The 12,500-nt window shown below is 48.4% G+C and overlaps 1 protein-coding gene across 1 annotated transcript in view; it reads right to left on the reverse strand.

Annotated features, from left to right (window-relative positions):
- The window catches only part of galnt14 (UDP-N-acetyl-alpha-D-galactosamine:polypeptide N-acetylgalactosaminyltransferase 14 (GalNAc-T14)), a 47,186-nt gene that overhangs the window by 9,476 nt on the left and 25,210 nt on the right, over positions 1–12,500 (reverse strand). Inside the window, exons 9-13 of the mRNA XM_056428891.1 lie at positions 12,132–12,252; positions 9,448–9,540; positions 8,246–8,329; positions 7,416–7,557; positions 6,628–6,747 (exon numbers count right to left, since the gene is read on the reverse strand). Of these exons, the coding sequence (XP_056284866.1) occupies positions 6,628–6,747; positions 7,416–7,557; positions 8,246–8,329; positions 9,448–9,540; positions 12,132–12,252 (560 nt within the window). The remainder of the gene's footprint in view (positions 1–6,627; positions 6,748–7,415; positions 7,558–8,245; positions 8,330–9,447; positions 9,541–12,131; positions 12,253–12,500) is intronic.

Consider the following 12,500-nt stretch of genomic DNA (forward strand, 5'->3'; position numbering starts at 1 on the left):
ACACACACACACACACACACACACTTACTGTAAATATTGTGTTGTTTTTTATTGTAAATAGTGTGTACTTGTTGCCCTTGCACATTCCTGCTGAGCATTGCACGGCCTGCATTTCACTGCACACCCTGTGTGTGTATGTGACAAATAAAACATCTTGAATCTTGAATCTTGAATCTAGTATTCTCCTCCTCAGGAGTACGGTGGCCTGTGAGGGACAAACGTGACGCGGCGTTGGGGCTTATTAACATGAGGTCCGCTCCTCCAGGGGAGAAACACACAAACACACGACGTTCACCAGGAGACGCCGACTTCACCTGTTCCACGAGTTACATCACAAACTACTTGATAGTTACTTTAATCAAAAGGTATTTTAGTTTCCCTAATCTAACCAAGTAAAGCAAAAACTCTGCGTAAACCTACGACAACATTTAATTTGGAAAAAACTCTTTTATTTTGAAAATACTGTTTTATTTTGAAAAGATTCTGTTATTTTGAAAAGACTAAAGAAACTGTTTTTACAGAAGTTTATTTTAAAAGGACAGTGTGCTTAAAATGTGTGGAAACTGGACATGTTCAAGGAATTTTATTTTGAAAATACAATTCCGAAATGTAGTTTCCACACGTTTAAGCACACTGTCCTTTCAAAATAAACCTCCTTGAAAATGTCCAGTTGCTGTTTGTTACATGCATTCTCCCTCTCTCTCCCCCCCTCTCTCCCCTCTCTCTCTCCCTCCCTCCCTCCCCCTCTCTCTGTGTTTCTCCTGTATATATTCACTCTAATTAGCTATCACCTGCACACTCCCACACACACACACACACACACACACACACACACACACACACACACACACACACACACACACACACACACACACACACACACACACACACACACACTACTGGGTAATGTGACAGCAGTCGGTGTGTGTGTGTGTGTGTGTGTGAGTGTGTGTGTGTGTGTGTGTGTTGAACAAAGGTTTACTAGTTTCAGTAACATGTAAGCGACACACACACAAACACACACACACACACACACACACACACACACACACACACAAACACACACACACACACACACACACAAACACACACACACAAGCAGGTGTGTGTATATATTTATATATTTATGTATGTGTTATGTTTTTTAGTAATTTAACGGCTCGCTATCTCACACACACAACAATCCCAAACTGTGTGTGAGTGTGAGTGTGTGAGTGTGTGTGAGTGTGTGAGTGTTCATGTCAACGCTCACTTAATAGTCTCCTCAGCTCCTTCACTTCCTTCACGTTTTCACCTTTTCACTCACAGTTCAGTCCTTCCTTCCTTCCTTCCTTCCTTCTTTCATTATACCGTTCCTTCCTTTTTTGTTTTTCCATTACTTTCCTTCCTTCCTGTTTACCTTTCTATCTTTATTTCGTTCATTTCTCCTTCATTTCCTCCTTCCTTTCCTCCTTCCTTCCTTCCATCCTATCTTATCTTCCTTTCTTTTGCAACATCTCTCTCTTTACTTCCTCTCTTCCTCTCCTTACACTCTTACACTCTTCCTTTCCTTCCACATTTCCCACTTCCTTCCTTTTTTTAAGCCCATCTTTTCTCCGCCTCCTTTCCTCTCGTCTCCTCGACTCATCCTTCCTCCTCCCTCCCTCCTCACTTCCTTATCTCCTTACATCTTGTTGATATTTTGGAGTCTTCCTTTCTTTCCCTCCTTTGTGTCACTTCTATCTCTCCGTCTCTTTCTCTCTCGTCCACGTCATCTTTCACACCCGTCACTCGTGATTCATAGATCAGATAATGCATAACAGCGATGACACACACACACACACATGCACACACACATGCACACTCACACACACACACCACACACACATGCACACACACACTCACACACACATGCACACACACACACACACACACACATGCACACACACACACACACACACTCACACACACACACATACACACACACACACACACACACACACACACACACACACACACACACACACACACACACACACACACACACACACTCTTCTCCGTGAACAGAGGCCGGCAGATCGTACGAGCGAACCACAACAACAACAGTGGAGCCGCTACTACGGGGAGACGACGAAAACATCGAGGGAAACGGAGCGAATTGAACAGACTGAGAGTTCAAGCCCACACCCACCTCTGCCCAGCATCCTTCTTGCTAACGCCCAGTCTCTGGAAAATAAGATGGATGATGTTAGGCAAGGATCAGATTCAACCACACGGGACATGAGGGACTGTAACATCTTTTGTCTGACGGAACATGGCTGACTTCGCTGGTGCCGGATCGAGTCATATGCCCAACCGAGTCCTTCTCTGTTTTCCTCCGCAGACAGAACGGAAGAGTCTCTAAGATGGGTGGAGGGTTTGTTTATGACTAACAACATGTGGTGCGAACCAAGAACATTAAGACTCTTTCGCTCCTGCTCGCCGAACCTGGAACATCTGACGATCTCATGCCGCCCATTCTACCTTCCCGGGAGTTCCGGTCATCACCACAGCCGCTCACATTCCACCACAGCGACAACGAAAGCACTATCGGACCTACATGATGTGTTGTCGGCATCAGAACAAGTATCCCGACGCCGCTGTGGTGGTGGCTGGGGACTTTAGGGCAAACCTAAAAAGTCATGCCGAACTTTCACCAGCACATTACGTGTGCTACCAGAGCGGAAAGGTCGTGGGACCACTGCCATATGCCATCCAAGAGAGGCGAGAAGGCTGTCTCTCCTCCGCTCGCAAATCGGACCATGCCGCCATTTTCTTGCTCCGAGTACCGCAAAGATCGCGCAAGCGGTAGTGACGAGGAACGTGAAGCGGTCTGACCAATCAGAGGCTGAGCTACAGGACGCCTATGCACGCCGACTGGGACATGATCCAATCCAGTTCCAGTGACGCCAGCGAGTTTGGACGGTAGCAATGAGCCTCTAGCAACGCTTAGCGCGGACACCATCGCCCCCACGGTAAAAGTTAGGGTCTTCCTAACCAAAAGCCGTGGGTTGATAGATCCATCCGTGAAGCTGTGAACGCATTGCCGCCTATAACTCCGGTCTTGTATCCGCAACATGGACGGTACAAGGCAGCGGTCTATGGACTGAGGAGGCGGTGAAGGACGCCAAGAGGAGGTACGAGACAGAGGAATCACAGATGGAGCAGCGACACCAGGCGCCTATGGCAGGGGCTACGGACTATCACAGACTACCCAGACCCACAGCCGCAATGGTGAGTGCCGACGATCCCTAGCGGACGACCTGAACTCATTTTATGCACGGTTTGAGGTTTGAGGCAACAACAGCGCTAGCCTGCCAAGCAACAACACTTTTATGTAGCCGAGGTGAGTTCTACCACTGGGATGAACACACACTCTCTGTGACCGAGCACAGTGTGAGGAGGGCTCTGTTGAGGGTGAACACCAGGAAAGCTGCAGGTCCAGATGGCATATCTGGGCGAGTACTGAAGACCTGTGCTAACCAGCTAGCTCCAGTGTTCACCACAATATTCAACCTCTCCCTGGCTGAGTCCGTGGTCCCCGCCTCTTCAAGAGATCCACTATTGTCCCTGTGCCCACGCATGTTTCTCCTGCCTGTATGAATGATCACCGACCGTGGCCCTCACCTCGGTGGTCATGAAATGCTTTGAGAGGCTGATAAAGGACTACATCTGCGCCTTCCTCCTTCCTCCATGGACCCGCTGCAGTTTGCTTATCGCCCAAACAGATCCACGGATGATGCTGTCTCCCAGGTACTGCACACCACACTCTCTCATCTGGACAGCCAGAGGGGGGGCTATGTGAGACTGCTGTTCATTGATTATAGTTCAGCTTTCAACACCATAGTCCCTCCAGACTGGCGGCACGCTGTTTGAGCTGGGACTGAACTCCCCCCTGTGGGCTTGGATCCTGGGCTTCCTGACCGCCAGGCCTCAGGCGGTCTGGGTGGGCAGACACCTCAAACCCCTCACCTGAACACAGGATCCCCAGGGTTGCGTCCTCAGCCCCTACTGTACTCTCTGTACACACATGACTGTGTGGCCAGGTTCAGCTCCAACACCATCATCAAGTTTGCGGATGACACAGTGGTGGTGGGCCTGATCTCCGACAACGACGAGAAGGCCTACCTGGAGGAAGTTGCTGATCTGTCACTCTGGTGCCAGGACAACAGCCTCATCATGAATGTCACCAAAACTAAGGAGCTGATTGTGGACTTTAGGAGGGTACAACAACAGAGGACGTACTCACCACTGGGGATTAACGGACTACTGTGGAGAGGGTGAGCGGTATAAATACCTGGGAGTCCACATCACCGAGGATCTGACATGGTCAACGAACACAGACACTCTGGTGAGAAAGGCAAGGCAGCGCCTCTACCACCTCAGGCAGCTGAGGAAATTTAAAGTTTCCCAGAGGATCCTTCAGTCCTTCTACTCTGGAGCTGTAGAGAGCGTCCTGACAGGAAGCATCACAGCCTGGTTTGGCAACTGCTCCGCTCAGGACAGGAAGGTTTCAGAGAGTAGTGCGTTCGGCTGAACGCACTATTGAACTACACTCCCACCCTGCAGGACTTGTACACCAGGAGGTGCAGAACCAGAGCCGGCAGGATCATGAAGGATCCTCACCACCCCAACAACAGACTGTTTCAGCTGCTGCGGTCAGGCAGGCGCCTCCGTAGTCACGCTGCAAGAACAGAGAGACTGAGACGGAGTTTCTTTCCTCAGGCCATCAGGACTGTGAACTCCGACCTCACCAGGACCCCCATAGACCCACACAACTGCCCTCTTAGGCACACACACACACACACACACTTACTGTAAATATTGTGTTGTTTTTTATTGTAAATAGTGTGTACTTGTTGCCCTTGCACATTCCTGCTGAGCATTGCCACTTTCATTTCACTGCACACCCTGTGTGTGTATGTGACAAATAAAACATCTTGAATCTTGAACAGTTGGTGATCTTCAGCTCCCTCTCTCAAGTTTCAAGTTTCAAGTTTTTATTGTCACATCCCCTTTTATACAAGTATAATCGGTTCGTGAAATTCTTATGTGCAAAACTCCCGACAACAGTAGCAGACTAAAAAAAGAATAAGAATGAGAATAAACTATACAATATCCACACACAAAAAAAGAAGAAAGTATTAACAATATATATATAAAACAATGTAATAGAATATACATCATGGCAATATATATATATAAAACAATGTAATAAAATATACACTTTTGATGAGACTATATATATATATATATATATACATACAATATATATATACAATATATATATATATAAACAATGTAATAAAATATACACCATGGCCATAGATATTCACAGAATATGTTCTGGTGTGTAGTGTTAATGAGGGTCTCAGTCCTTGTTCAGCAGCCTGATGGCCTGACTGAAGAAGCTGTCCCTCAGTCTGTTTGTGCGGCACTTGATACTGCGGTATCGCCTGCCTGACGGTAGAAGGGTGAACAGTTTGTGGCGTGGTTAATGTCTTTCATCATCCGCTTGGCCCTGGCCACGCACCGCTTGGTGTATATGTCCAGGATGGAGGGAAGCTCACCTCCAACGATGTACTGTGCCGACCGCACCACCCTCTGTAGTGCCCTACGCTCCAGGGCGGTGCAGTTCCCGTACCAGACGGTGATGCAACCTGTCAGAACACTCTCGATGGTACTGGTGTAGAATGTTCTGAGGATGCGGGGGGCCATGTTGAATTTCCTCAGTCGCCTAAGGAAATACAGGCGTTGTTGGGCCCTTTTCACCACGTGAGTGGTGTGCGTGGTCCATGTGAGGTCCTCGGAGATGTGCACGCCGAGGAACTTGAAGCTGCTGACCCTCTCTACTGCAACTCCGTCTATGGATGTCTCTCCATCCCTTTCCTCTCCTTCTTTGTCTGACTTTCTTTCCCCTCTCTCTCTCTCTCTCTCTCTCCCCCCTCTCTCTCTCTCTCACAGGTGATTTATTAGTTGTCAGGGTGTTCTCTGCTGCAAGGGCTTCTGGGATACCGTCAAGGTGTCCAGTGGTCAGGTAATGACAAGTGAGTGTGTGAGTGTGTGTATGAGTGTGCATGTGTGTGTGTGTGTGTTTGTGTGTGTATGAGTGTGTGCAAGTGTGTGTATGTGTGTGTGTGTGTGTCTGTGTGTGTGCATGAGTGAGTGTGTGTGTGTGTCCGTGCATGTGTGTGTGTATATGTGTGCATGTTTGTGTGTGTATATGTGTGTGAGTGTGTGCGTGTCTGTGTATGTGTGTGTGTCTGTGTGTGTGTGTGTATATGTGTGTGAGTGTGTGTCTGTGTGTGTGTATGTGTGTGTCTGTATGTGTGTGTGTATATGTGTGTGTGTGTGTGTGTGTGTGTATGTGTGTGTGTGTGTGTGTCTGTGTCTGTATATGTGTGTGTGTGTATATGTGTGTGTCTGTGTGTGTGTGTATATGTGTGTGTATATGTGTGTGTGTATGTGTGTGTGTGTCTGTGTGTGTGTGTGTGTATGTGTGTGTGTGTAAATGTGTATATGTGTGTGTCTGTATATGTGTGTGTGTGTATATGTGTGTGTCTGTGTGTGTGTGTGTGTGTGTCTGTGTGTGTGTGTGTGTGTGTGTACCTGCTTGCCGTCGGCCATGTTGCAGGGCAGCAGCAGCACCTGGGCGGCGGGGAAGGTGGAGGACAGAGACAGACAGAGCTGCTGCTGCCGCACCTGCTGCCCGTGAGTATACGCCCACTCCTAGGGGCGGAGCCAAAGGGGGAGGAGCCAAGGGGGAGGAGCCAAAGGAGGAGAGCGGGAGTCAACAGCAGTTGTTGTTGTTTGTACAAATTGTTATTTTTACATATTCATACAAACACACACACATACGCATACACACATTATGAACACATACACACACATACGCACACACACACATTATACACACACACACATCACACACACACACACGTCTAAATAACAGTGCGCCGCACATTTTAATTGATATTTAAATCAAAGCGGATTAACTCTTATAGTCATATTCATCCTCACTAGAGATTCAAACTGACGCTGATGTGTTTTATTATTATTTTTTTTTCTGTCTGAGACAGAAACATAAATATTATCCAAAGAAATGAAACATTGAATTTTAAATACTAATTTAAATTCATATTCTAGTAAAAGCTCATCGAAATAAAATGAAATATTCCTTTAACCGCCCACATTCCATCAGTGATGATGGATAATAATCAGGATAATTTATATCATACATTTATTACTAATATGTGTATTTGAGTATGAATGTTCGGCTTATTGAGTATTTATTATCCGTTCGCAAAATATCAACTGTTTATTTTATTATTTTCGCTAATTTAAGCTTAAAACTGAGCCGTCATTATTTCCCCGCGTGTCGTCGGCCGTGGACTCGCCTGGTTGGCGGCGGGCGCCTCGGCTCCGGCGCAGGGCGCCAGCGTGAGGACGGGCGGCTCCTGGCCCTCCGGCTGACGGGACTCCAGACAGTTCTGCCGCTGCTTGATGACCCCGGAGCGGGAGGCGGAGTCATCCGGGACTCTGGACCAATGAGACGAAGGCGATGAGCTCGGCCGCTCTTTGATCTCTCAGACAGGCGGAGGTGTTCATCCGCTGCACCTCCACGCCACCCAACTCATTACTCCAGAAAAGTTTCTTCCCGATCTTCCTCTCCGATGACCCTCCTCATCCTTTGTTCTCGCTACATCCCATAATAAGCTTGTCTTAAGCCCTGCAGCTTTAATTCAATCTGCTATCATCTCGCTGCGTTTTAATAACCCGGTAAAGGTCGCGCTGGTTTCAGGAGTCAGGCCCCTCCCCCGAGAGAGGAGGCCGGCTAATTCCATTCCAGGGGATTAAAACCAGCCTTCAGTGGATAAATGGGTTATTTAAGTGTGTGTGTGTGTCTAAATGAGCCCTTATGTGTCTTAAAAACATTTGTATTGGTGTGTGTGTGTGTGTGTGTATGTGTGTAAAATGCATTTTCTGTACGTACGTGATGGAATCAGTGCTAGGGCTCGTGTTATTGTGCGTGTGTGTGTGCGTGTGTGTGCGTGTGTGTGTGTGTGTGTTGGGGGGTGCAGACAGGTCCTGGGGGAGTTTAGCCAATCAGGGAGTGATGTAATACGAAGAAAACTGAATGAGGCGTTTAAAGAGACATTTTACACATCTGAACAACACACATTGTGCGCGCAAACACACACACACACACACACACACACACACTTACTTGAGCTCCGGGTAGACGTTGTCCAAGTACCACTTGAAGGATTTGCACTTGAGTTTCTTGCGGAGTTCTATTCGGCCTCGAACGCTGGCGACATGCAAACAACACACACACACACACACACACACACACACAAACACACACATACAAACAAACACACACACAGTCAGACGAGGAATAAATAAAATATCTATCAGATAATTAAAAGTGGACGGCCGTGTTTGAATGTCAGCGTCTACCTGCAGCCGCCAGATAGACGCTGACATTTGGCTCCGGTGTGTGTTTCCCGGCTCCTTGTTTTAATGATGCTGTGGGGACCGGTGTGTGTACCTCGCTCCTTGTTTTAATAACGTTGTGGGGACTGATGTGTGTCAGTCGGCTCTTTTTTATAATGACGTTGTGGGGACCGGTGTGCTCCCCGGCTTCCTGTTTTAATGATGTTGTGGGGACCGGTGTGTGTACCTCGCTCCCTGTTTTAATAATGTTGTGGGGACCAGTGTGTGTTTCCGAGATTCCTGTTGTAATGACGTTGTGGGGACCGGTGTGTGTTTCCGAGATTCCTGTTGTAATGACGTTGTGGGGACCGGTGTGTGTACCTCGCTCACTGTTGTAATGACATTGTGGGGACCGGTGTGTGTACCTCGCTCACTGTTGTAATGACGTTGTGGGGACCGGTGTGTGTTTCCGAGATTCCTGTTGTAATGACGTTGTGGGGACCGGTGTGTGTACCTCGCTCACTGTTTAATAACCTTGTGCGGACCGGTGTGTGTCCGCTGGCTCTCATTTATAATGACGTTGTGGAGACCGGTGTGTGTTTCCAGGATTCCTGTTTTAATGACGTTGTGGGGACCGGTGTGTGTTTCCAGGATTCCTGTTTTAATGACGTTGTGGGGACCGGTGTGTGTTTCCAGGATTCCTGTTTTAATGACATTGTGGGGACCGGTGTGTGTTTCCAGGATTCCTGTTTTAATGACGTTGTGGGGACCGGTGTGTGTTTCCAGGATTCCTGTTTTAATGACGTTGTGGGGACCGGTGTGTGTTTCCAGGATTCCTGTTTTAATGACGTTGTGGGGACCGCAACAAATGTCCAGGGAATCGAAGATGGAATTTAACACCACCCGTTCTGATTGAAGATGGGCGGCCAATTCACAGATCTGGAACCAGGCCAGTGTGAAAATCAAGTGTGTGTGTGTGTGTGTTCTTACTCTCCGTAGGATTTCCCTCGCGCTGCAGGCCGAGCGCTGTAGTAAAAGAGACGGAAGTCGTCCATCCAAACCTCGGCCGTGCGCCGCGTGTTCCTGTTTCCGACAAACACAGAGACACGTCTCACAATCTGGCTCCACGTCTCACTTTTATGGGTGAAAATACTCCTTTAAATGGTGGAAACAAACGCCAAAATGTCACCTGGACCGTACGTGTGTTCACGCCATCGAGAAAGAACGACATCAATAAAAGAGTTCCATGTTGAACACGTGAAAACGTTCATTTTGATTAATCATGGCAGTTATTTCCCTCCTTCATTTGGGAAGATGGCCATTAAAAGACGTAGAGCCACCTAGTGGTGAGGTTGCAGATTGCAACTAACTAAACACCCGTCTGACCGCCCCTCTCTTCTCCAAGCGTGTTGAGGAGTTATTTTCTCAGTAATGTCGGAGCTTATCGATCATTTAATAATTTTATACTGAGTTCCTGAACGCAACTCCACCTCCTCTTCCCTCATCCTCTCTGTCTTTATTCACCAACAATGGAACACATTTGACTTCATCTCTCAACCTCCTCCTCCTCCTTCTTCTTCTTCTCCTCCTCCTCCTCTCTGAGGTAATGAGCTATTATCCGAGCTTCTCTGAGCTGTGAACTCTCTCGTTGAAATGACAGAAATCCTCCATTACCCTGGTGTGAAGGTTTAATGAAGGGGAAGAGGGGGGAGGGGGGGGGATGCTCGTAGGCGTATAAACATAAATACGTGTCACACGCAGGCTTACAATTAAAAGAAATCAATCACACACACACACACACACACAGCGGCAGGCCTGGGCGAGGGAGGGGAACCAGCACGATCTCTGTAATCGAATTACTAAGCAGCTCTTTTTTATTCAGCATATTCAGCACCGCCGAAGAGCCTCCAGCTAGTTAACGCGCGAGCAGAGGAGGGGGGAGGGGGGGGGGGGGTTCATCGAGATACAAATAAAAAAAAGCCGACAGATGTTGCCTTGATAACGGCGGCGGGGGAAAGTGTTCGAGCTGAAGTGAATCAGCTGGTTGACACGAAACAAGAAGTTCATCTGAGACGGAGAGAAGCTGAAACATCCACGACCACGCTTCATGTGTTAGAGCTGCATTCTCTCTCCTGACCACCAGAGGGCGACTCCTCTGGTTGTATAGAAGTCTATGCTTCATGTGTTAGAGCTGCATTATCTCTCCTGACCACCAGGGGGCGACTCCTCTGGTTGTATAGAAGTCTATGCTTCATGTGTTGAAGCTGCATTCTCTCTCCTGACCACCAGGGGGCAACTCCTCTGGTTGTATAGAAGTCTATGCTTCATGTGTTAGAGCTGCATTCTCTCTCCTGACCACCAGAGGGCGACTCCTCTGGTTGTATAGAAGTCTATGCTTCATGTGTTAGAGCTGCATTCTCTCTCCTGACCACCAGAGGGCGACTCCTCTGGTTGTATAGAAGTCTATGCTTCATGTGTTAGAGCTGCATTCTCTCCTGACCACCAGGGGGCGACTCCTCTGGTTGTATAGAAGTCTATGCTTCATGTGTTAGAGCTGCATTCTCTCCTGACCACCAGGGGGCGACTCCTCTGGTTCTATAGAAGTCTATGCTTCATGTGTTAGAGCTGCATTCTCTCTCCTGACCACCAGGGGGCGACTCCTCTGGTTGTATAGAAGTATATGCTTCATGTGTTAGAGCTGCATTCTCTCCTGACCACCAGGGGGCGACTCCTCTGGTTGTATAGAAGTCTATGCTTCATGTGTTGAAGCTGCATTCTCTCTCCTGACCACCAGGGGCGACCTCTGGTTGTATAGAAGTCTATGCTTCATGTGTTAGAGCTGCATTCTCTCCTGACCACCAGGGGCGACCTCTGGTTGTATAGAAGTCTATGCTTCATGTGTTGAAGCTGCATTCTCTCTCCTGACCACCAGGGGCGACTCCTCTGGTTGTATAGAAGTCTATGCTTCATGTGTTAGAGCTGCATTCTCTCTCCTGACCACCAGAGGGCGACTCCTCTGGTTGTATAGAAGTCTATGCTTCATGTGTTAAAGCTGCATTCTTTCTCCTGACCACCAGGGGGCGACTCCTCTGGTTGTATAGAAGTCTATGCTTCATGTGTTAAAGCTGCATTCTCTCTCCTGACAACCAGGGGGCGACTCCTCTGGTTGTATAGAAGTCTATCCTTCATGTGTTGAAGCTGCATTCTCTCTCCTGACCACCAGGGGGTGACTCCTCTGGTTGTATAGAAGTCTATGCTTCATGTGTTGAAGCTGCATTCTCTCTCCTGACCACCAGGGGGCGACTCCTCTGGTTTCCTTGTTCTCACTGCACATTGTTTCCCGTCTCTATGGCGACCGTGATCAATCCGTTAATAGCGGGTTATTGTAAACATCTGTCGCTCTGAACGCGGCCGACATCAGAACACAGCTTATGCTAATGACGGGATGTTGAGCCCGCAGCTCAAAGGCTCCCGGGCAGCCCGTAAATCCTCTCGAACAATGACGTGAGCGGCTCAGAGTGTTGAACCAGCCAGTCAGATACTATAAGAGAACTATGACGTCATCGTTTTGACTGTTCTAGAATGTTACGCAATCTCCGTTTATTAAACTCTGGATGTTCCCGTCGGGTCGACTCTAAACGCGGCCGGGCTTCGTGGCGTGCGGCGAGACTCACTTGATGTAGGTGTTGGCGTTGCCGTCGGGGAACACGTACGGGTGCTTCTTCCTGAAGACGTGACCCACCCGGCTGCAGGGGAGGATCTCCAGGCTGCCGCCTGTGGACACCGGGGAGATCTCTGGGGCCCGGGGCAAAGTGGTTCTGGTTCTGCCCCTGTGGACTAAAGTGGTAGTGTTGGTTCTGCTGCCCCCTGTGGACTAAAGTGGTAGTGTTGGTTCTACTGCCCCCTGTGGACTAAAGTGGTAGTGTTGGTTCTGTTGCCCCCTGTGGACTAAAGTGGTAGTGTTGATTCTGGTGCCCCCTGTGGACTAAAGTGGTAGTGATGGTTCTGGTGCCCCCTGTGGACTAAAGTGGGAGTGTTGGTTC

This window comes from Pseudoliparis swirei, chromosome 12 (assembly GCF_029220125.1).
Source record: "Pseudoliparis swirei isolate HS2019 ecotype Mariana Trench chromosome 12, NWPU_hadal_v1, whole genome shotgun sequence".
Taxonomy (NCBI): Eukaryota; Metazoa; Chordata; class Actinopteri; order Perciformes; family Liparidae; genus Pseudoliparis; species Pseudoliparis swirei.